Here is a 22,938-nt window from a genome sequence, read left to right as displayed (position 1 = left end):
GAGTATCTAATTTTTGGTGGTGTTACAACTTCACTTGATGGCATCATGACGCTGCATCGCTTCAAGCTACTGCGGCGATGTCTGAGCTTCAATGCGGTCCCTAACACACTAGATCAAGATGCTGCAGCTCGCATCCGACCTCTTCTGAACCTGCTAAAGATCACTGGTGGCCAGTATATTCGCGTTGGTCGAGATGTTGCGCTTGATGAAGCAAGTGTTGCGTGCCGTTCGTGTAAAGGTCGCCACATGATCGTGTATAATCCCATGAAGCCTACTGGGAAGTATCATTTCCGGCTGTACATGGTGTGCTGCTCTACTACGTGAGTCGCGCTGAATTACAAACTTCGAAGCGACATCTTGGACAGACTGAATAGTGTAGTTGACCAAGTTGAAGCGCAAAACTTGCGATACGAGCTGGAGGAAGTACCTAAAATCAGACTGCATGTGTTGGAGGTAACAAGACCGCTATTCGGAACAAATAGAATTGTCAACATGGACAACTATTATACGTCCGTGCAGCTTCTCCAGGAGCTCCGACTGAAAGGCCTCTATGGTCGCGGCACTATCCGTGCCAACAGCAAGCATTTTCCAGGCCACACTTTTCTTCACAAAGACGACTGTACCCGAGGGGACTATCGCCAAGCTGTCTTGCACGATCACAGCATGCTTGCAGCGTCATGGTGCGACGGTAACGTGGTCAACCTTGTGTCCAATGCGGACTCAACGGACATTACAACTATCACCCCCGCATGGTTGGTAACGAGAAGCAGTCGTTTGCAGCTCCAGAGTGCGTCGCTCAGTATAATACCAATATGCAAGGTGTTGATCGCCTTGATCAAATATGCGGGCGATTCTCAACTGCCGATGGGTGTTCGTACAAACGCTGGCACAAGAAGTTGGCGCTCGCGCTCATCGATGTGGCGCGCTCCAACGCGTATCTTACGCGACGTTTGGTACCGGCGGAGCCAGTAACCCGTGATCCCCATAGAAAGTTTGTGATGGGGCTAGTTGGTGAGCTTCTCAATGGACAATGGAAGAAAGCACCCAGCGACGGTCGCATGCTATACAGCGGAGAATTGGGTGACGGAGGAGAAGGAGGCCAACTCGACACGCCCTCTTCCCAGCCCTCGCCTAGTGTAGTTGGTGTGCTCCCGACAACTGCATTTACTTCCGTGGCTTCGAGGCAAATTCATGCCGAGAAGAGCAGAAAGCGGCGCCGCTGTATTGTTTGTCGATGGGAGGGACGATATCATACCGAGATAACCAACTATTGCCTCACCCATGGTGTCTGTTTGTGCCGAGTTGGGCACGACCGTCCCGCCAAGCCATGGATGTGTCCGTCGACGACATCAACATGCTGGGATAAGTACCACAAATTCTACTACCCTAACGCATTGTTTACAGATAAAGGAAAATGTCAGGCGACACTCCAAACTCGCCAAGTCGAAGGATGCGCACGAGCCCAGGTCTCAAGCTGCAAGGCGGTCTGCTACCGCTCGCCAAACTGCGTACGGGGCAGATCTCGGAGGTGCCATCGCTCACGCACTTGACAACGAAGGAGATGATGATACACAGGGTCTTGCTGCTTTCGGGGGTAGCGGTAATGCTCCGCCAGGGTTGGTTGCGTTTGGCAGATGCAATCTTTCAACTGGACTAGTTGCACCTGGACCAGACGGCGACAGCCATTTGGACGATAGGCCTGCAAGTGTGCTGGCTAGCAGACTTAGTGGTGCCCGTCGTGATGTTCGCGAAATTGGATGCACTAGTGAGCGTGGTGGTGAAGCCCGCCGACGTGGCAGTGATGCCGTTCTCACAGGCGGCGAAGACACACTCGAACTGGATGGCGGCGGCGGAGCTCCCAGACTTGCCATAGACGACGAGCTCGGACTTGGCCGTGACGACGCGCGGAGACTTGGAGACGGGGGGCTCGGACTTGGTGGTGCAGCCGGTGTCGGCGGCGCACGTAGCCTTGGGCACCCTAGCGGAGTCGGTGGTAGGCTAAGTGCTACTGCTTGCACAGACAGCGAAGATTGGCGCGTGCTTGGTGGTGCAGCACATACAGTTGGTAGCCGTGGCAATCGGAAGGCGATCTGCACCAGCAGCTTATCTTCAGTGTCTGTGAAGGTAGTGCGCATTAGTCTTGAGTACACTATAGCTTAATGGGAGGTCGGAGAGGTGAATTCGGCTTACCTTTTGTATGTTCGGGTGACTGGCTGTCAGGTGATTGACCGCTAGATCCATGGCACGACCGCGTAGAAAGGGCCGATTACGGTCGTTGGAGCAATAAAATACTGTGCGATTAGCAGACGATCCAAAATCACCCCTAACCTCTTTCTATTCACTGCTGCTATTGGTAGTTATGAAACACGGTTGGCATAGTTCGAGTAAAAGCTAAAAGGGCTCAAAATTCGCCCTTTTACAAGCCCATTTTTCCACCTTGTTTTAGTAATGGTTGTAACGGGCCAAAAATGCGCCCTCGCACCGCGAAAGGGTTAAGGGTCTCAGACATTTTATTTTCTGCTATCAGCGAAGGAAGAACAAATTGATTACGTAGCGTCTAAATGTATGCCACAACATTCACAAACATTAATCGAACAACTTACTACTTCTCAGCAACTTTTACATTTTTAGTTGGTATTTTACATTACTTAAGTACTACTTCGAAGTAAGTAACTACAGCATCGGAATTCGTTAGGCAAAGTGGCTCGCCTGGATATCAACCTGCTGTCGTCCTATAGCCACACTGCTGGTATTATTTAGCCAGTCAAGTGACAACCATGTTTTAATTAATAATATGCAGCAACAGAAACCAATTTTGAGCCTGTTTATGGTAGACCCAGTGCCGGTGGTACTGGATCTATTAATAATCGAGTCACATACCCAGTACATACATGTATGTGCTGCGTATGTGACTCGATTTCGACAGTGTTAGGTAAATATGTGCGGTAACATACTGAAGAATGTTTGGCATAGTGGTCAACACGATCATGCATGACACGCCACCCTACTCAAACTACTGTGAGCCACCCTTGTGTTTGCTTGTTTTAAAGTGAGATACATTGATGTTAATAGCTTGTAAACCACAACTACTTATGCCTAATGAACACACGTATATATCCCATATGTCCTCTCTTGTGGCGCCGTACTGCAGTCTCACTAGAGTCCACCGAATGTATTACACAAAGTTGGCCTCGGGAACCCAATGATCCCTCTAAAAGTGCGCGTGGGAGCTAGTGGTCCACGTCGTGGTTTTGATGTTCTAACGCAGTTCTCCAACCAGAATCAGCGGGTGAGCCGCGCACAGGTTTCAATTATGAGCTGGTCTAGCTAAGGCATCCGCAGTTCGATTGAAGTCGCGCCGATGGTGTTACCAGGAGGCAACAGTTACTCGGCTGACTAAACGCCGACACTTCGAATATAATTGCTTGAGCTGGGGCGTCAGTGGTGCCTTTCGTAGCTCGTGCTGACGGAGAATAAGCAAGCTATCACCGACTAGGTGAACCGGCGACCAGCGATACCAGGTACAAGCTTGTAGTCCAGCCAGAAAACCGCGGTTTTTGGTTTAATTGGTCGTCATCCTTGGGTCAGCATAGAACATGCTAATAATCCAACAAGCAGTTGAGTCAGCTACAGTAGATCCGATCCCGATGACCACGGCCCCACTGCCACCAGGTCCTGGATACCCTCGGGGCCCGCCGTTGAAGGTCAGTAGAAAAGAGTAATAATCGACCTGATGAGCTGGTGATACTACCGGGTTTCAGGCTTGCAAAAAGGCGCTTTGTACCAGTCGCGCCGCCTTTTCGGTAGCCCGACGACGTGTGCCAGCCAGAAGATGGCGATGCACTGTGAAGTATCCTACCCGCAGCCTAGCGACAAGTAACGCTGTGTGGCTATGTTCACTAGCATCATTGCGAGGGTCATACTGCCAAATTTTCCATCTCCACTCGGCTTGAAAATGCGTCGCCGTGCCAAGCTGCCACCAGCAATCCACCAGTTTCACTATGCATTCCGTGACACTCCCTTGTTCCAGCGGCGAGAGAAAAGGATGGACCTAATCCATCAAATGCCAGAATCCAGGGGGATTGTCTTCGGGTGAAATCGAAACATGTCAGACTCTGCAGAAACACGCGAAAATCCAAGCAACACACAGAGTTGGAGGTAGATGCGCCGAAGTGTGACCTCCGCCGGCCATGGCTAGAGCACGTGATAAGCCGTCACGTTCGTCACTCGCACACAGGATGTGTGTGGATACCCAGTGCGGACCATTGATGACACATACATCGAAAAAACCATATTCTTCAGTCGTAGGATGAGTTGCACTCCCCAAGGTCCCAGCCCCACGTCGTTGCGGACTTGCGACCAATCAAAGCCAGTGAGGCTGTGACGCTATGTGTTAACCATTGGGATTACCTTCGCGCTCGTTGCGTTGCGCCTTTACGACGTGCCCTTGCCTCGATAATTTGTTTGTAGTGTTGTCTTGATTGTTTCCACCGTCGCGAGCCCACCCACAAATCAACCATCCGACTTACCGTGGGAGTGGATGAAGATAGACCACTTTAGTCTCCGTGTCATGTATCACTCCGAGAAATGCCTCAGAGCCGAATCATTTGAGACCAGCAGGGAAGCACCAACGGAAGAACCGGCGGAGAACCTAATTAATCGGAGGACTTGCTCCGGTGATTTCCACAGCGACCGGCAACTCACCGATGCTGTCAAAAAGCGAGCCTCCTCGATTGAGTCGAGCTTGTTGAGAAGTCTGGGGAAGTTCAGCGTTAGAAGATAAACCAAACGCTCACACTGTGTTTTAAAAGCTGGTGTGTGTTCCCGCACAGGTCCTAGCTTGGTGAAAGTAACGCGTTCACGGACATGTGTGTGCCAATGCATCACGTTTCTCAATCGTTTGTCCTGTGACCGTAGCAATTTAACTTCCGTGTGCGGGTGACAGAGAGCACCATATTTTGTGAAAAGCTGCAGATATGGCAGCATCATGTACGGCATCCATTCGAGACATTGCGTACCCAACAATTGACGTTCCACTCGGAGAGTTTCGTGATAGACCGATCTCCGGAGGCGAGACCAGTCAGCACTGAGAGCTTTTTCATTCCAGCAACAATCGTATCCCACGAAACACTCGCGATGCCGTGTAATGAAACCACCGTGTGCTCCTTTTCAGATAAAGACACCGCCCTTGACATCAAGGAAAGACCCGTAGCCCACAGTGAAGTTCCAAAAGCCAACGGTGGATTAAAAAAGATGGCCGTGCCCGCCGAGACATATAGAGGCGAGCCATCCGCCCTACCAGCGCCCAATACGTCCATAACAACGTGAGCTTGCCAGACTCTGTCCAAATCATAAGTAGATATTGTCGCGGCCACCATCGCCATCAGCCCTGTCTTAAGGTCCAGAATGGCCATCCCGCCTTCATCGTGGGACAGCCCAGCTATATTTGCTTCGAGCCAGCCCCTCGTACCAGGAGCCACCTCGGAGAACAAGGTGTGCCAGATATAATTACGATTTGCATTGACAATCGGCGCACTGTAGCTGCCGATGGCCACGCATGTCGTCCAATAAAAGTAGCTTCGGAATAATCACTGCCATTGCGACCAAGCTCCGTTGATCAACTGTAGTGGTTTTCTGGCATGCAAGAAAGAGACGCTTGATTTACTGTTGTTCCGTAATGCTCCACACCTTCGCGCGATCTGGCACGCTACTGACCTGTAAACCGAGATATCGGTTGAAGGTTGTCTATATTGGAAACAAAGAGTTCCGGGTAGGACCGCATCCGCGGCTGGCTCACCTAGGTGTAAGACAATACCCAACGTTTTCCTTCATTGATCCGAAGTCCGGACGGCCTCCGTCAGAGCGAATACTCGAGGCACGTAGCTGTGAGACTTGAGATAGCTGGCAGGGACATCTGCATATCCCACTATACGAAGCTCGAACATGCCGCTGTTGCTGCTAATCATAATGCCTTGACGTTTCTGATAAAAGGGACAAGTGGGCAGCCCTGGCGAATCCCACATGACGCCTTCCAAAACTATCGTAAACAGGTGCCTTATCTGCTGCAGATAAGGTGGGTTAAAGCAAGTATTATGTCAAGCATATCACATTGGGTAGCCACCACAACCAACTTACCTACGATCTTCTTGTCCTAACAACAGTGTCCCAAAATTAGAAAATAATACTGGATACAGTAAACAGCCTGGATGTGTACCTGACACTTTGAACCGGACAGGACTTCGAATGAATCCTTCCATTTTTCACTTTTACTTTCGCGGCACGAAGAAGCATGGAGGAGGAGTGCGAGATGAATGAACTGTTCTACTTGGCTCAGGCTTTCGCGCAGGTAGAGGATAGTGTCAACAAGTGCGAGCTGAGGTGTACCGGCTGATGATCGAGGATGCTTGGCGTGTCGCCATGCGGAGTCGCCACTACCTAACATCGCAATGCCTGGATAAACCAAGCGAGTCAGCGTGAATGTCGCTGTACATGAACGGCATGCACAATAACTTCCTGAATGCCACAACGTTAACGAGGTAGCACTTTGTTTGGTGTTGAATGATCTATTTCCATACTGATTTTCTGCTGTCAGCTCTACGTCGGCTCGGGGTTGGTCCGCATAAGACCGCGCGGGTTGACGACTGGTCGGTTCGACTGCTGGACAGGAAGTGCGCCAGGGCGGCTGTACGGAGCAGCCTTCGCGCGGCGGCTGTGCCGCGACTCTTTGCAGTCTTTAAGTACATTTCTGGCGTCACTGGAGCGCGATTGTGTCTTCGACGGTGGTGTACGTCGTGGTTGCGTGTTGAGAAGCACCGGCGAAAACGTCGTCGGGCTCGCACTAATAATGGTACGAGCTAAAGGGGGTGACAGGCGCGATCACTGGTCACCATTGAACGGGTGTGGTGGCTGGGTCGCAGAAGCGGAGGCATCATGAGCTCGGTGCGCAGATGAGTACGGCGGCGTGAGAGTTCCGTGGAGCCCCTGAAGTCTTCCGTCTCCGTGGCACATGCGGCATCAATGCCTTTAGCTGTGCCACTGCGTTGCGGGTCAGGACACACATTGGGAGAGTCGTTCTCGTCGCCGCTACTGGAGTCGTTGATACACCTTTGTAGCCAAAACAGCGCAGAGTGAGCGCTGTGAGCCATATCTATAGACAATTAGATTAGATCGCGTTAGTTAAACATTGACAATAACCCAATAGAGTTCGTACTTCCTTGAGAGTCGCTTGTGCACTTCGGGACTAAATTAAAGAATGAAGCGTTTCAGCGTTTGGCGGTGCGAAAAGCTTTATGCAGAGATATATGACAGAAGAGTGATGGCATCCCACGTCAGAGTGATGGTCAGCTTAAACAATACAAATGTCAACATTAAATGTTAAGATAGGTACACGGCATAACTCCAGGGGTAGGTGAGTCTGGTGAGACGTAAATTCGGTGTGGTGAAATTTATTCGGCGATATGTCGTGGCATATCTGCTGCAGATATGGCAGCTGCTTACGATGGTTTTGGAAGGCGTCCACTGGATACCATGGCCAGCCTGGACTTCGCATATTGGCAATAAATCACAATGTCGTTCTTGTGTGAAGAAACTTGCTCGCACTGACGAATTTTCGTGGGAATCTATATCGCCTTAGTACTGCAATCTAATATAGTCGTGATAGCGAGTCGTAGGCTTTTTAAAATTGAGCAGTATCACGATGGCCTCTTTCTACTCGCAATCCAGTCCTGTCATCACTTGAGCAACATCGAAAAGATCGATGGTTTCGTGAATGGGTGCGACCATGTACGAATCCATTTTGTTTTGGATAAATCTGGTGAGGCAGTATCCGGCTGACTCGTGTCACTAGTACCCCCGTGAATATCTTGTAGTCGGAGTATAGCAGTGCCAGCGGCCGATAATGGAGTGGGTTTTTGCAACCCCAAGCCCCTTTAAAGCAAAATATGTCGGCTTTTAGGAGAAACTTGGAAACAAACCCTCTGTGTAGCACAAGCTGAGTGCCCGAGTCAAAATGTCAACAAGTTCGGCCACGTAAGTGCGTTACCAGCCATTCCCGAGTCTGTCTGGTCCGTATGGTTTCCCATCCGTACTGGTCGCAATAGCAGCAGCTACTTCGGCCTCCGTGACCTCCGCGTCTACGGCATCAATCCCACTCGTGGTCACAGCTCCGTTATTAGACTCGCGAATCCACTCACAGACCTGCTCTATGGCATCCCGCTCTGTCATGTCCTGTTAGAGAATCGATCTCTACGCGTCGGTAAGTATGTCTGCTTTGTCGTGTACGTCCCTCTTGTGACCTCCCGCCACCTGTTGGAGGGTCGTAATTGTGTTGTCCCCGTACTTCGAGGAAATCCGACTGAAAAATGCTTTCGTAGTCTTGCCCTCGTGATGGGTGGCAGCCTTGAAAATCCACCGCTGGCTAATCTCCTCTTCTCGGCGCTGGCAGTCTCGAATAGATACTCTAACCCTGGAAAGGGGCGTGTCGCTGGAAGCAACGTCGAAAGACAGGATCGCGGATTGCTCAGTGATATTGTCCACAGTCGCGGTGGCTTCAGCGTCTCCAGCTTGAAGCCGGCTAAGACGCCGACGCAGCCACCGGAGGTTTTGACTTAGTGGATTGCGAAGTCCTCTCCGCTAACTACGCACCGTCAGCAGCGTATCCCTGACTGTGCCTTTTTTCAACACCTCCCATCATTGAATCGCTTCCTGAGCTGTGACCCCTGGACCTTCTAGTCGCTGCTGTAGCATACTTAAATGCGCCCTGGTCACGTCGCTCACCGCCTCCTGCGAATATGATAGAAGCGGGTGAACCCGTTTCGGGCGCCAATTTCGAACCGGATCCGTAGGCGATCGTAAGCGCATTTTAACCCCAAGATGGTCGGCCTTCATAGATGGAGTGACAAGTTGGCAAGCAGCAACCAACGGTTGCAAAAGGCGCCGAAACATATTACCGGTCCAGCCTTAACATTGTCTCCCCATTCCCCGGGACAGTATAGCTGTACGTGCGCATGGTGATGGCAGCGCAGGGTATCGTCCTGTCGTTCATCTTGGAATCCAATAATCACAGGGTCGCTATGCCCCCAGTCGTCGAGCAGCCCACGCAGTGCAGGAGCGTCATGGCTGTAAGTGTTAAGACCGTAGCTCCTGTCTTTAACTGGGTCTAAAGTGTAATTGGAGTCTCCTCCAATGGCCACTAAATTTTCACCCGGCAAGGCCAGCTTGGTTAAATCTCGATAGAAGGCCTCCGCGCCTCCCACGTTGGTGAGGTGCGTAAATGTTCATAACAACAAGTCGACGTCCATGCATCTTGCCCTCGACAGCCATGCAGTGAGGACTCCAATGCTCCAGGAATAAAGGCTGTACGTCAGTGAATCCACTATATGGGTCGATAAGGATAGCGGTATCCGCCATGTGGTCCTTTGCCGTAGACCAGAAAGCCCTGTCCGGGCATCCACGCACCGTTGAAATCCCCAGTAGCGATAAAATGCGTCTTGAGTGTGTTGAGCCTCATGTGCTTCCAAGTGTGTTTCCTGGAGAAGATAGACGTCGTTCCGATCGTTGAAGTCCACATTCCGGAACGAGCGAAACCAACCCGCTTTTGCCTGTGTCGTCGGGCCAAATCCTTTTACGTTTTGCGTGACACAACCAAGCGTCTGCTCCGCGTGATACAGGTGCGATTCTGTTGTGGAGGCGCCAGACGTCGCTTCCTCCCGCTGGCGGCTTCTGGCTTCTACGCGCTGAGTGCTTCTGAACGGACGTCGAACATGTTGCGCATGTGCCGTACGGGTATTTGGCGGAAAACGTCGCGCAATTTGCATTAGGATGGGCGTTTGCGTTGACGTCGAGCCCCATTTTTAGCAACTTGCCCACGCACCTCAGCTGCCACATTCGCCTCCATGCACATGTGTTACCCTCTAAGAGGTAGTAGCTCCTGCTGCCCCATGGACAAAACAGTGGGGGCGTCGGGCCCGAGGACCCTTTATTTGCGGTGAATGGGCGGCGAATCGAGTAGCACATTGCTCTAGACTTCCACCCATGTCAGCCCGCAGGGAAACTTACCACGGCCTCCCAGCTGCCGCTGATGACGCCGGCGCACAGTTGTCGAACCACCGAATAATCCCTGTGCCATTGAGCCCTGGGGCCGTGGTGAGTGATGCTTATAGCTACCGCTGACTTTGATATTTAATGTGATCCCTTTGCTTAACAAAATGTAAAACTTTCATTGTTATTAGCTTATATTAATTCTTCTAGGCTGATTGTTTGCAATAATGGAGACCACATACTTTCTAAATAAAATTTCTGCCTTAATTAATAAATGATCGCCCCGACGGAGTCTCTTGTGATAATCATGTGTGAGAGATGAACCTGTAGTGTAGACGATCCTCTCTGTATCGAAAGCGTTGGAAAGCCGTATTTTATTATTATACAGAGGCTTCACTATAAAAAGATGTACCCAATGAAAGGTACGCACGAGAGGACGGATTACTAAAAACGTACCTTGTTGGCACTTTTTGTTTCAGGATAAACATTGTTGTGACCTGCGTTGAAAACTTGGACGCTCCTAGCTTTCTGCACAAGATACAAACGAGTTATCTCTGGTGTTAGGCTGCGGCTAAAACATGATCCGCAGAAACTAGTAAGAGCAACATTCCACTCAAAAAGCTGTATTTTTATTAATATTCGATACGCTAGACGTTTCACTGTTTTAAAAAGTATGTTTACTTTATTTGTCGATTTAAAAGTTACATAAATAAAGATTTCGGTGTAAGCTCTCTCCACGAGCTCGTTTTAGCGTAGCAGTAGGGGCAAATCGTCGACGGTCACAAAGTTCATTTAATGAGCACCCACGATCAGTCGTTTACTTTTCTTGAAGAGCTTAGAGGTCATGATTGATGTGCTGTGCACGACCGAGAAATGCATGATGGACGGAGACTACACGGTCAAAGTGATGCATAGCAATCAACCTTACGCGCGCGATTTTGGATTCGCCCGAAGCTCCATCACTCATCCAGCGTTTAGATTTGAAGTATATGCTTTTGTTGTAGGTAAAAACGGCGGAAACATTTTTTCAGAACTGTAAGCGTCGACATTTGAAACTGCAATGTATCTTGAAACTAATTATCCCTTTCGTGATAGCAAATCTTGGCGACTATGCTAACCTTTTGTTAAACGCGGCAAAATGCCACGTTTTGAGGTGGGGATGCGCACTCCGCTCAAAACAGACTGTTTCAAAACCCGATAGATTGCTTATAGAACGTGGCATTTCGGCGCGTTTTGCCACAGCAGCCGCGTCGATGATTCGTCAGAATAAAGGTGCACCACCGATTGGCGGAGCCCGGCCAATCAGAGCGGTCAAAAATTGCAAGTTCCTAACGTTGAATTCCCATCTCATGCGTATCGCACCACTGATATCCGATATGCGATTTGTACGAGATCCGCGAGCCGAGTATCTATCTTGGCCTCAGTAAACATCGTTCTGATCGAGGCGTCGAGCAGCCTGCTCTCGGAGCCAGTGATAGCCAGTTGCAGCTGAGACTCATCCCATCACAGAAATCTATATCCAACAAAATCACATGCAAATAAGATGCCGGATTAGGTTGCAAACAAAACGTTTTTGCATTTCAATAAATAATACTATGATAAGAGATACAAGAGCCGTTCATTTCCTGATTTGACGCCTTGAGCCCATGCCGCGAAAACGCGCGCTCGGAGAAGATCAACCTGCAAGAAAGCAGCGGCTTCGGCGGGACTAAGCCCTCAGCGACGACGCTACCAAATTGTCATCGACGCTGGACTTTAACGGTGTGTGGAGAGAGCTAAAGGCAGCTGGGTGGACGTCCAAGCTTCCAAGTGGCCTCGACGATCGATATCGGTAAGAGATACAAGAGCCGTTCATTTCCTGATTTGACGCCTTGAGCCCATGCCGCGAAAACGCGCGCTCGGAGAAGATCAACCTGCAAGAAAGCAGCGGCTTCGGCGGGACTAAGCCCTCAGCGACGACGCTACCAAATTGTCATCGACGCTGGACTTTAACGGTGTGTGGAGAGAGCTAAAGGCAGCTGGGTGGACGTCCAAGCTTCCAAGTGGCCTCGACGATCGATATCGGTATGTCCTCCCCGGTTGTACTGGTAGCGGAAAAGCTGGCGTTGATTACCTGCTTGGAGAAGAAGAAGTATTGTGGCACTTCGTACAACATTGGGAGTAATACCTGCTCTCGAGCGCTTACAGTATCTCAAAACATATAACTACCGTTGTTGTAGGTAGCCCCGGTGTTGTACAAGATGTCGGCGGACACGAACATGCAGATGATCATGCTTCTCACACTGCTCAAGTGACTGCATTCAATGCCGACCACGACGAATGGTGCAGAGATGGAGATGGCGTAGCGGCTGTAGCTGCCAACGCACAGGACTTAGTCGCACGCTCGGAACACAACAACATTGGTGGTGCATCCCTCACTCGTGGTATGGGTATGTAGCTCTGCAGAGTACGCTGTGTTGATATGTGTACTTAAAATATTTTATCTGTAGCTCCAAGAGACCACGCCCGTCGTACCGATGGTGCTTATAGTGACCGTCGTAAGTCCACTACAAGCGGCCGGAAGGAATTCCAAACTAGAGGTGGTCTTCGTGCGCGCCGGGGGTTGCGCGGCTGTAAAGAGCAAGTAGCCATACAAGATGGTGGCGTTGGTGTGAATGACGATGGCGGTGGTGCTGAAGGTGTACAGTCCGAAGCTTCTCGTGACCTCGACCAAGCCGTTACTACCATGCAGTACTCTGTCGCTGAACTATCTGCTCCTGGAGCTGGGGTTGGCCACCGCCGAGCTGCAGATCACGATGGTTGTGGCGTGATAACGTGTGGTGTGGATGTGGAAGCAAGCTGTGGCGAAGTCAATGGTAGCGCTGCAGTCACAGAAGGTAATGTTGGACGTTGGCAGATTGCCACTCCACAAAGACGACAGCCTGGCAGCGCTGATGCTGTGGACATTGTGAGTAGCCAAGACGGTGGATCGGGCAGTGGAGGTGGCAGACGGCGACGATCCCCAGCGCGTCTTGCCCGCCTAAGCCGTGTAGCTGATGAATCAAGTCCGCAGGATCTCGGCCGCACCAATAAAAGTATCGCGACTCCGGAAGAAGGCCCCAGCACTTCAAGAACCAGCACTTCCCGCAGTCGTACCCTAGGTACACCAACGATTGAACAGCTTTATGTCAAGAAATTGGTGGCCCTTTCGCCGTCGAAAGGGCCGTGGATGACAGATAAGGTATACAGATGTGTAGGAACGGCCTACACCGTTGGTCGAGTATGTCGTCGTATCAAGAAACCAAAAAATGGAGCTATGCTCCAATTGATGTGGCTTGATAGTCAGTTTCAAAACGCGGTGGAAGCCGTCACTGTGGCGGCTGTGCAACGGGGTATCGAGAACCATCAAGTTCTCGTGCGTGTACCTAATCAGCCGGCATGGCAAGATTTGACCGACAAGGGGACTGAAGAGGAGTTGAATTTGGACGCACCACTTGATGAACTTGAAGTGGCGTCGGCCGAAGGAGAGTACGAGTCGTACGATCCCGAGCAGATTTTGCCAGTGAGTCTTGCAGAGGTGGAAGCAGTGAAGAATATGCGTTTCGAGCCCGACACGGAAATGGAAGCACCGGCTGATCTGTACGAGCACCCAGATGATAGTACTGCTGAGACGCGATTATTGCCAGCTTATGATCATCTGTTTTGCCCATTCCGCTAGTTCGAGCTTCTTTGCCTACCTTCCCGTCTACTTTTGAAAACAAGTAGTCCTGGAGTCAAACAGGTATGCCGCTGTCAAGGAGATTCTGATCACCACGCCCACCACTATGGACGAGCTCATGGTCTTTTTTGGCATCATGTTCTACATGACGCTCACGGATAAAGGTGAATACTCTAACTATTGGGGAGCATAGACTGAAGACGCGATTTTTGGCGGAGCATCTACAAGTTTGGACAACGTGATGAGCTTACGTCGGTTCAAGTTGATTCGTCGGTGTTTTAGCTTTCGCGCTGAACCGGGGTCGCCTGTGGATAGAGATCCAGCCGCCCGTATCCGACCCTTGCTGAATTTGCTTAGTGTACCGGAGGCCGCTACGTCGAAGTAGGCCGTGACCTTGCCTTGGATGAAGCCAGCATTGCTTGCCGGTCACGCCACGGCCGTCGCCTCATTGTGTTCAATCCACAGAAGCCTGCTGAAAAGTATCACTTTCGAATGTATGTAGTTTGCTGCTCGACCACATGGATTGCTTTAAATTACCGTCTGCATTGCAGCAATAGCGATATTCCCGATCGTTTGCAGAACGTGGTGAGCCAAGAGGAGATGCAACAGCTCCGTGAGGAGCTAGAGGATGTCCAACAAGTACGCAAACATGTACTTGAAGTGGTGCGGCCATACTTTTTTTCTCGACGGATTATCAACATGTATAACTACTACACAAGCGTTCAACTGCTGCTGGATTTAGAGCTGAAGGGGTTGTACGGGCGAGGAACAGTGCGAGGCAGAAGCAAACATTATCCTAAGCACACCGTTCTGCAGAAAGAGGAGAGCTCTCAAGGTGATTATCAGCAGTCGGTGGCTGTCGAACATAATCATGGTGCGACGGCAACATTGTCACCATGGTCACCAATGCTTATCCATCTACCACCACGATGGTGACACGACGAATTGGAGCTTCAAGCTGTGCATTTCCTGCCCCCACCTGTATTTTAAAATACAATCAACACATGCAAGGTGTTGACCGTTTGGACCAGATACGTGCTAGATTCTCGATCGCTGATGGTCATTCCTACAAACGTTGGCACAAAAAATTGGCCTTAGCACTCGTGGATATCGCGCGTTCCAACGCGTACTTGACTCGGCGGATGGCAATCGATACGTCAAGAGATCGGGACCCCCACAGGACGTTTGTTACGGATTTAGTATCAGAGCTCATTTCGGGTCGTTGGCGAGAAGCGCCCAGTGACAAACGAATGCCGTTCGGCAGCAGCGTTGCCACAGAAGCCGCAGCCACCCCCAGTGCTACTCCTCCAAGCACAGGCTTATCGATGGTCCCGACATCAACTCTGCCGGCGCAGTGTGAGGCGATATCGTCAAAGAAAATGTACAAGAATAAGAGCAGGAGAAAGCGCGAGTGCGTTGTCTGTCGCTATGAAGGAAGATACGCGACTGGGGTAACCGATTACTGTCTAACTCACACCGCGTGCCTTTGCCGAGTTGTGCACGGTGACGCTGAAACTCCATTCACCTGCCCACAGAGCACTTGGACCTGCTGGGACAAGTTTCACCGCTTCTATCTTTAAAGTGGCCTTTTCAGCGAAAAAAAGAATCTGCGTAGGTCCTCAAGGTTGGCATGCGCAAGGTTCAATGCAAATGCGTTACCTAACTAGTCGGAGACGATCTAGCGAGTCAATGCAGCCTATTAGATGAGAACCGTTTGCCAGGGCACCAAAAGGAAAGCAGACAGCAACCTCAGCAGAGCCCACCGAACCAACAGACTAGAGTCGCACGACAAATTTTCGAGTAAACGTGTATATATCTTGATTAAACTATTGCCGTCGTTGTCTCTGTTCTAGAAATTGAGAGTATGCGCTCGAGGCTTGTAGAAGTCGAGTGTTAAGAAAAAATGAAATCCGAAAGTGAGTTTTATTGAGTTAGTTGTTCTTGTCTTGCTTTGCTAGCTCCTTTCTACTTTCCTTCGTAGTCCTCCTAATCACATGTAAATCCATACACAAAAGATACATTTCGTCGGCAACGCCTATACTCGTCATAGACGTTGGCGACAAAAATCACTTGAGTTTTGTATGTGGACTGGATATGCACAAATCCGACCCTGGCATTAACAATGCCGATCATTTGGGATCAGCCAATCAGATAGCTCCATTCGACCCACTTCAACTTATGACCCCTCAGGGCACACGCTTGCCACGCGAAGAGCAATCACAACACTATATACTCTGTATCCCTAGAGTCGCACGACAAATTTTCGAGTAAACGTGAATATATCTTGAACAAACTATTGCCGCCGTTGTCTCTGGTCTAGATACTATGTATTAGCACCGGTCGCCAGGGCAACAAAGTGAAAGCAGATAACAACCTCAGCAGAGCCCACCGAACCAACAGAGTAGAGTCACACGGCAAAATTTTGCGTAAACGTGAATATATCTTGATTAAACTATTGCCGCCGTTGTCTCTGTTCTAGAGACTCTGTATTATGCCAACTGCTGTGATATTTCGCTCCCCAATGATGTCGTCGTGACATGGTTCCAAGATGGCATTGGGGTGTCGTCGTAGTCCGCGGGCCTCTTGTCCTGTGGGCCTGGCGTCCACCCTGTCCTTGGCCTCGAACTGGTTGAGGTTCTTGACTGGCACTCATTCATGGACGCTCTTGCCGTCGGTCTTGAAACCATGCGTGCTGACCTTCCTGAGCACGAGCGAGTGCAGGCGCTGGGTGCTGCCCCGGATGACTAGCTCGAACGTGACCACCTACGGCGACTCGCCGCCGGTGTATGCGGATTCTACGAAAGCAGGCAGCCGCTTGGTGTACCACGCCCGCGGGTGGCAGCTTGGCATACGTTCGCAGAAATCGAATTCACGTACGAGCTGCCATAGGACACCTTCTTCTCGTGATGGGCTAGGTACGACAGGAACATGTCCTTGCCCTTCTTATCCAGTGCCTTGTTGAACTTGACCGACATCGTGAAGAAGACCACGTCCTCGCTCGTCTTCGGCCACTTGCCTGCCTTGTCCCCGTGATACTTGTCTCAATGACCGTCTCAGCATCAACGCACTATAATCTTCAGTCACTGGACAGTCGTGTACATGTAAATTGGGATTGGAGGAGACTTCCAGCTACCCCGTCCATACGTGATTTTCGCGAGCCTCCACTTGGAGCAAAATCTTCTTCGGCAGGAATCGCGATGGGCGAGGACAATAGCGAGACGTAGAAACGATCAAACGTACTCTCGGCATCATATACAGCTGCTCGTGCTCGGCCAGCTTTGCTAATTCATCAAACAGGAAATCGTTTAGAAAAAATATTGATGCACGCTGAAATGGTAAACGCGACGAAAGTGGCGTATCAAGAACGTCTCCTTGGCTCAAAAACACTTTGTGGAGTAATAGCAGCCTTGGTGCATGCTCTCGCAAACAATGAACACCTCGAAGAAAACCTCCGTTCGTTTCTCGATTCCCTAGCATTGGCTTGCAATCGTCTGAATCCCAAACTGCGCCGCAACATTCCCCAGGCCAGCACCAATGTCAAGAAAGACGTCGTCACGATGCATAACTCCAATCATTTGAATCACGCTTGATATAGCGGCAGGCAGCATCTCACCTGCGTTCTCATCCGTCTTTCCCGCTTGTTGACGAACGTCCGCGGCCGAAACGTTGCTGAAGATATCGCGGATAGCGCTTTCGGCTTGGCTCGGTTCCAATGGACGAAGATGCTGCTTGTGAGAGAATGTTGGCGTCGACGTGGAGAAAAAACACGGTGGAAATCTTGATAGATCACGTCCATACGTGCGCTTCAGAGCACGCAGCCGGTTCTCAAGCGCTTGGACAGAATGTTTACTCCTCATGGCCCGCGCCAACTCCTTCAACTCTACTCGCTTGTGTTGGGATTTATACTCGAGTGCAAGCGCTACAATTCGTTTGTCTTGTGCGTCGGTGAAGTTGGTCCGCATATCAAAAAAATACTGAGAGAGAAGGCATGCATCTAACCTAGGAATACTATAGTTGATACCAGCACGATTGGTGGCTCTGGGGCTGAAGCCTCGACAATTTTTATGATAGGTTTTAGGATCTGCTAGCCTTGTTTACAACACCTTTTTTCCTTGCGTTTCATGCGGCTACCAGCCGAACCGCAAATATGACGCTAGGCTGGACGAAAAAAATACGCGCTCTCGCGATATTCACAACTCAGTTTCGCCAGTCGGCTCAGAAAGGATCTATCAGAAGCCGTAATCCGAAGATCTGACTGGCAAAAACGAAACAAGGAGTGGGTTTTGTAGAACGCGGCAAAAATGCCGCGTTTAAAGGGTCGTTTTCCCACCCTCTTTTGAAAATCATGTCAAACGCCGCGTTTGACCACGAAAGGGTTATCACCGAATTACTACTGAGCTACTTTACGTGTAGTAGCTACATGTAGTAGTTTGCCAAGCAAAGGCACCAACTACTATTAAAGTAGTTACTTCTACTTGGAGATAGGTAGCGTATTTTAGCTGTGGGAAGCCCAACGAGGATTATTTTTTGTCGTCAACTGGGTCAACGTTCATGCAACATGAATATGTGGTACAATATAAAGCTTTGCAAAATTAAAACTTCCAAATCAGGTGATTTGTAAAATGCAATCATGAATTCATCGTGCATTTTGCAGAACGATTGCGACGAAAATCATTTTTAGATTAATTTTCATATTTTGTGGATTCGTCTTAGCTGTGAATTTGCCAGCACCTTATAAATGTATGGTGGTTGGTGGTACGACTGTGCTTGGACATTCTCCATTCACTCGAAAGCTTGCACTCAGCTTAATCATTCAATGGGAACATCGATCTGTGTGTGAATAAGTACAACAACAGCATCGGACTTCCAAAAAATATTAACATCAGCATCGGACTTCCAAAACATTTAATAATATCTAATTTGCACGACCCCCCTAGATCTATCTCCCAGGCTCATCGTTGCACAGCGAGTCTAGTTACATTAGCTCCTGAGCGGCTAGTAATAGGACCGCTTTATGAACACGTCTGACCTAATGAGCCTTATGTTTGCGTTGGTATATACCTACCTATTTGATTGTAAACTACGGGCGGAGCGGAACGAAATGCAGCATCTGTGCCAGAATTGCACTTTCAAAGGTGCAATTCTGGCCTCTTTTCCATAAATTGTCGGTTTTATGAGCTCGCATTATCGTACACTTAAATCCACCACCAGTTATTTATAAGAGCATCTACACCGATAAGTGAGTAAAACTAAACGTAAATCCTTCCCGGAACTAAAGAATAAATCTAGCTTTGCTCATACGTATACGCACAGTCAGAAATTTCGGCGTTTTGCGCAAGTCTGATCAGAAGTGTACTTTCTGGCCTTGTGTAATGAGCAAAGCTATCCTGCACGATTTTATTTTTTGGTCATGAAACATTTTACGTTTATTATTAGTTTTACTTCGAAGTACTCACTTGTAGGTGAGGATGCTCTTAATACTTATAAATCCAGCAAATCTAATCTCGTTTTGCCAAAATCGCTGCAAATCACAGTACAGACAACGACGGTGAAATCCGCCATGAAACACGCCCGAGTCCAAACATGGTTTTCCCACTAATGAAACCAGTTTCAGCCAATCCGTATGCCGTATTTGATCGTTTTTGTACAATCAACCCAGGATGTGCTGATTCGTGCATCGGTTCTGTACATTTTGGAATCGTTTTGTACTTTGTTGTTCAGACTTTGAGCTGAAACTGCCACTTTCAACCAATCAAATAACTGGGCGGGTATTCTTGTCGCGCGTAATTTTTTTATTTTATATGAAGGATAGTGTTCAGACACCGGGCGGATTTCAGCGTCGTTGTCTGTAGTAGTAATCGCTGGCGCGAACCAGGCCCTTATTTGATAAAACCACTTAAGTACGATAAACGGCACGGAATTATTCAAAAACTACAGGTAACATGTATGCGAATGGACAAAAAATAAGTATCCGCCTCTCAGAAGAAGTAAAATGAAAAAAGTTTAAAGTTGTTGCCAACCATCCTCCAATAGTGGATATAACATGAAGGGTTTCCATCCCTTCTTAGACATGAGCTATTCATCATGAGGACTTACAAAATTCGTATCCATACAAGACTTATTCTCTAAAAATGCAAATATTTTCCCCTCAGATCGGTGTAAGTGGAGTATTGTAGCCATTAGTCAATTTCTCAATGAAAGGTTAGCTACTAAGACTTCGTTTCGCTCATTCATCCGCTTGCTCGACTCTGATAGAAGGCCTGGAACTTTCTCGCAATCGCTTTCTCCTCACTCGAAGCTGTGCCAACGCCCTTTTTGAAAATACGGGATATAACGTTTTCCGGGCTAATGTCTTTCGCTATCCACGTGGCAAATTGCAATGGGGTAGCTTCTGCACGCTTGCTTACTTTCTCCAGAATCAACGCAAGCTCACGTTTTCCACCAAAGTTCTTGGTCAACGTATTGATCAATGGTTTTCCCCCACCCTCCGACTCAATGAACTTTACTAACGTGTCCATCTTCCGACGAGTAATCGCTGCGCCTTCAGCGTCTGCAAACTTCATCATCCCGAATACTTCGTCAACAGACTTCTTGCTTTTGACCCAGCGATTCAACTGCTCTGTCTGCAACTGCTTCGCGAAATGCTTTGCACGTCCGTCGTCCATTACTGCCGCGAGTTTGTTCGCCACCGTAGTGTCTTTAAAACGGTTGAGATAAATTTCAAGCGCTGACTTTGCGTTTGTGGGCTCCTTGCGGTTGTAATCGTCGACATACTTCACAAATCTATAAAACATATGGGGAGCGAAAGCGTGCTCCGCGTTGTCGTCTAGCTTTAGCCATTGAAAGACGTTTGTCGGCAATTGACGTTCACCCGCCCACTTACGGATTAAATGCAGTTCCACTTACTTTGCCGTCTTCGTAAAACGAGCATTCTCCTTCGCAGCACTCAAAAGAGCCACCAGCTTCCTTTCATCGGGAACCCCTTTGATCAAGGCGCTGAGCAGGGTATGGTAGTAATTCTGAGGGTTGACGAGCTTGACGTAGTCGTCCAGAACCTCCAACTTCTGCACTTTATACATTTTATTGTTGTCAAACTTCAGTAGCTTGGCAACGTCGTCAGCGGAGTTGCCTCCGTCAAGCCACCTTCTCAGTTGGTCCTGCCGTAGAGTTTTTATTTGCAACGTGGATCCCAGATTCCCTTCTGCCTTCACGAGCGCACTAGCCAGAGCGTCATCTCCGTACTTAAAGGTGAGTGTTCCAACCACCGAGATTGTTTTCTTGGTGTTCTTTGAGTTGATCTTCTGGACTTCTTCAGCCAAACGCTGCAGATTCGAGCTTGTCAAGGCGTCATCAACATGATGACTGAGTTTCAGTTTCATCAGCACTTGATCTTCATAGTTGTTAATGTTCACCAATTTCCGAACAAGTTTTGACGCGCCGCCCTTGACTTTTGTTGCCAGCTCTGTGATTGTTGCACCCCTTACGGCTGTTCTTTCATCGTTGTCTTCATCATTACGTCGCATCAGCCTTTTAGGAGCGACAAGGCTCTGATGGTCGGCGAGGGGGTGGATGGCAGCTCGATGGCCGGCAGTGGTCAGCTCGAAGGAGGTGGCTTGTTCTATGTTTGCCAAAAGAACAGCAACGAATAGGAGCACGATCAAGTAGAGACTCATCTCTGCTAAAGTAGGTCTTGGTGACTGAGGTGTCCACAGTGTGGGCTGGTTTGCGGTGGTCGATGCGTCAGTACTGTACCGGCTACCACCACTTCGCAATTCGCAAACCAGCTTACATACTTACGCTGCGTAATCATACTGTGTGTTGAAAAGCGTACCGTAATACCGTAAACATCGTAGATTGTACACACTACAGTATATGTACTATCTACGGTAATAAGTTACATGTACTGGAAAATATTTTACGAGTACTGTAACTTATTAATACGTAAACATGCAGTTAAATAACTGGGTATAAACTGTTATACTAGGGGTTATTACGTTGGAAAGTAAGCATGTTTGGTCAGCCAATTCAATGTCAATCCTTCACCCGTCAGCTGTGAGGGCCAAAACCGTGCAGAAAAGTGAAGCTGGAACTACCGCGTATTCAAAACCAGCCAAATCAAACCTTCTGGCATGGTTTTCCACCAATCATAGCTAACCTTCGCTGGTGGTTTGCAACCTTCCACTTTTTCAAGGAAGGAAATGAAAGGAACGCGAAGATTTGACTTGATTGGCAGGTCAAACGTACCTTCCAACCGTGATAACCCCTACTACGAATTCCTTTTAGCCCTTACGCCATCTCGCTCAACATTTAACTGACATCAAAATATGAGCTGAATGTTGAGCAAAAGTGCAGTCTTATTAGTAATAGAGGTCTTGGGCTGAACTGTGTAATCTAAAAATGTCAGTTGTCGAACGATTTTGTTTTCCTAACCTCAGCTTCGAGTCGACCAATTTAAACAGGTAGATGACTTCGATAACATCAATTCGAAAAAATATAACTGGTTGTGATGATAGTGTTACCTAAGCTTCAAAAGTTAGTTAATCGAAGGCGGAATAGGCGATAGTCGGGAGAGAATCCGCCACATTTAAAACGAGCTTTAGGCACTTTCCGATCGCCTTCAAGAGCGCCGCAGGCCAGTACCAAGGTCAGCCGTGAGCATTAATTTCCCCAGTGACGATGACGCCGGAAATGTTGTATTGCTGGTGCGTAGTCTAACGTCAGGTCTATGTCGTCACCACAACTGTAACGGGGTACGTAGCCCTAAGTGTACCCTGGTTACATGAAGTGAGACACTTCACACTTCGGGATATGACACGTCATACTCCGGGATATTTGGTACAAGGTACCAAGGTCGTTCAAAGCCAACCATTGGTTAAACGACATTGCATTTCTATAGGTAACTTATAGTTTGTATTAGGCCCAAACTTGACCTACCTATAAATATACTCAGTTTACAATCTACCTTATTTAGGTCACTTCGCTCTCTTTAACTAAAGAGGGGACCTGTGACCTGCCGTTCACTGAGCGTTTGTATACTCTCGGAAGATAACTTCCTCTAGCGCAAGGTGCTGTGTGACCCCGTCAGACTTGGTAGCACTCGTAGTCAATCCACGCCACCGCGGGTAGACTACCTGAACCTCTCCGAAGTTCGTTGCCATGGATAGGAACGACTTCTCCCATATGAACGACTCTCAGTTCGAGTC

General features: G+C 48.9%; 2 protein-coding genes across 2 annotated transcripts; both read right to left on the bottom strand.

The window, feature by feature from the left end:
* Positions 1 to 17,315: 17,315 nt before the first annotated feature.
* PITG_10466 (uncharacterized protein) lies at positions 17,316 to 17,697 on the bottom strand (the record flags this gene model as incomplete). The annotated part of the gene is made up of 2 exons (XM_002902208.1): positions 17,316 to 17,320; positions 17,382 to 17,697. The coding sequence occupies 2 exons, from the start codon at positions 17,695 to 17,697 to the stop codon at positions 17,316 to 17,318; spliced, it is 321 nt and encodes a 106-aa protein (XP_002902254.1).
* Positions 17,698 to 20,637: 2,940 nt separating this feature from the next.
* PITG_10465 (RXLR effector family, putative) lies at positions 20,638 to 21,408 on the bottom strand (the record flags this gene model as incomplete). The annotated part of the gene is made up of 1 exon (XM_002902207.1): positions 20,638 to 21,408. The coding sequence occupies one exon, from the start codon at positions 21,406 to 21,408 to the stop codon at positions 20,638 to 20,640; it is 771 nt and encodes a 256-aa protein (XP_002902253.1).
* Between the last annotated feature and the right edge of the window lie 1,530 nt (positions 21,409 to 22,938).

The sequence above is a fragment of the Phytophthora infestans genome, genomic scaffold, assembly GCF_000142945.1.
Source record: "Phytophthora infestans T30-4 supercont1.18 genomic scaffold, whole genome shotgun sequence".
In the NCBI taxonomy this organism is placed as follows: Eukaryota; Oomycota; class Peronosporomycetes; order Peronosporales; family Peronosporaceae; genus Phytophthora; species Phytophthora infestans.
Note: the sequence above shows the minus strand (reverse complement) of the source record. Positions and strands in the feature narration are given on the sequence as shown.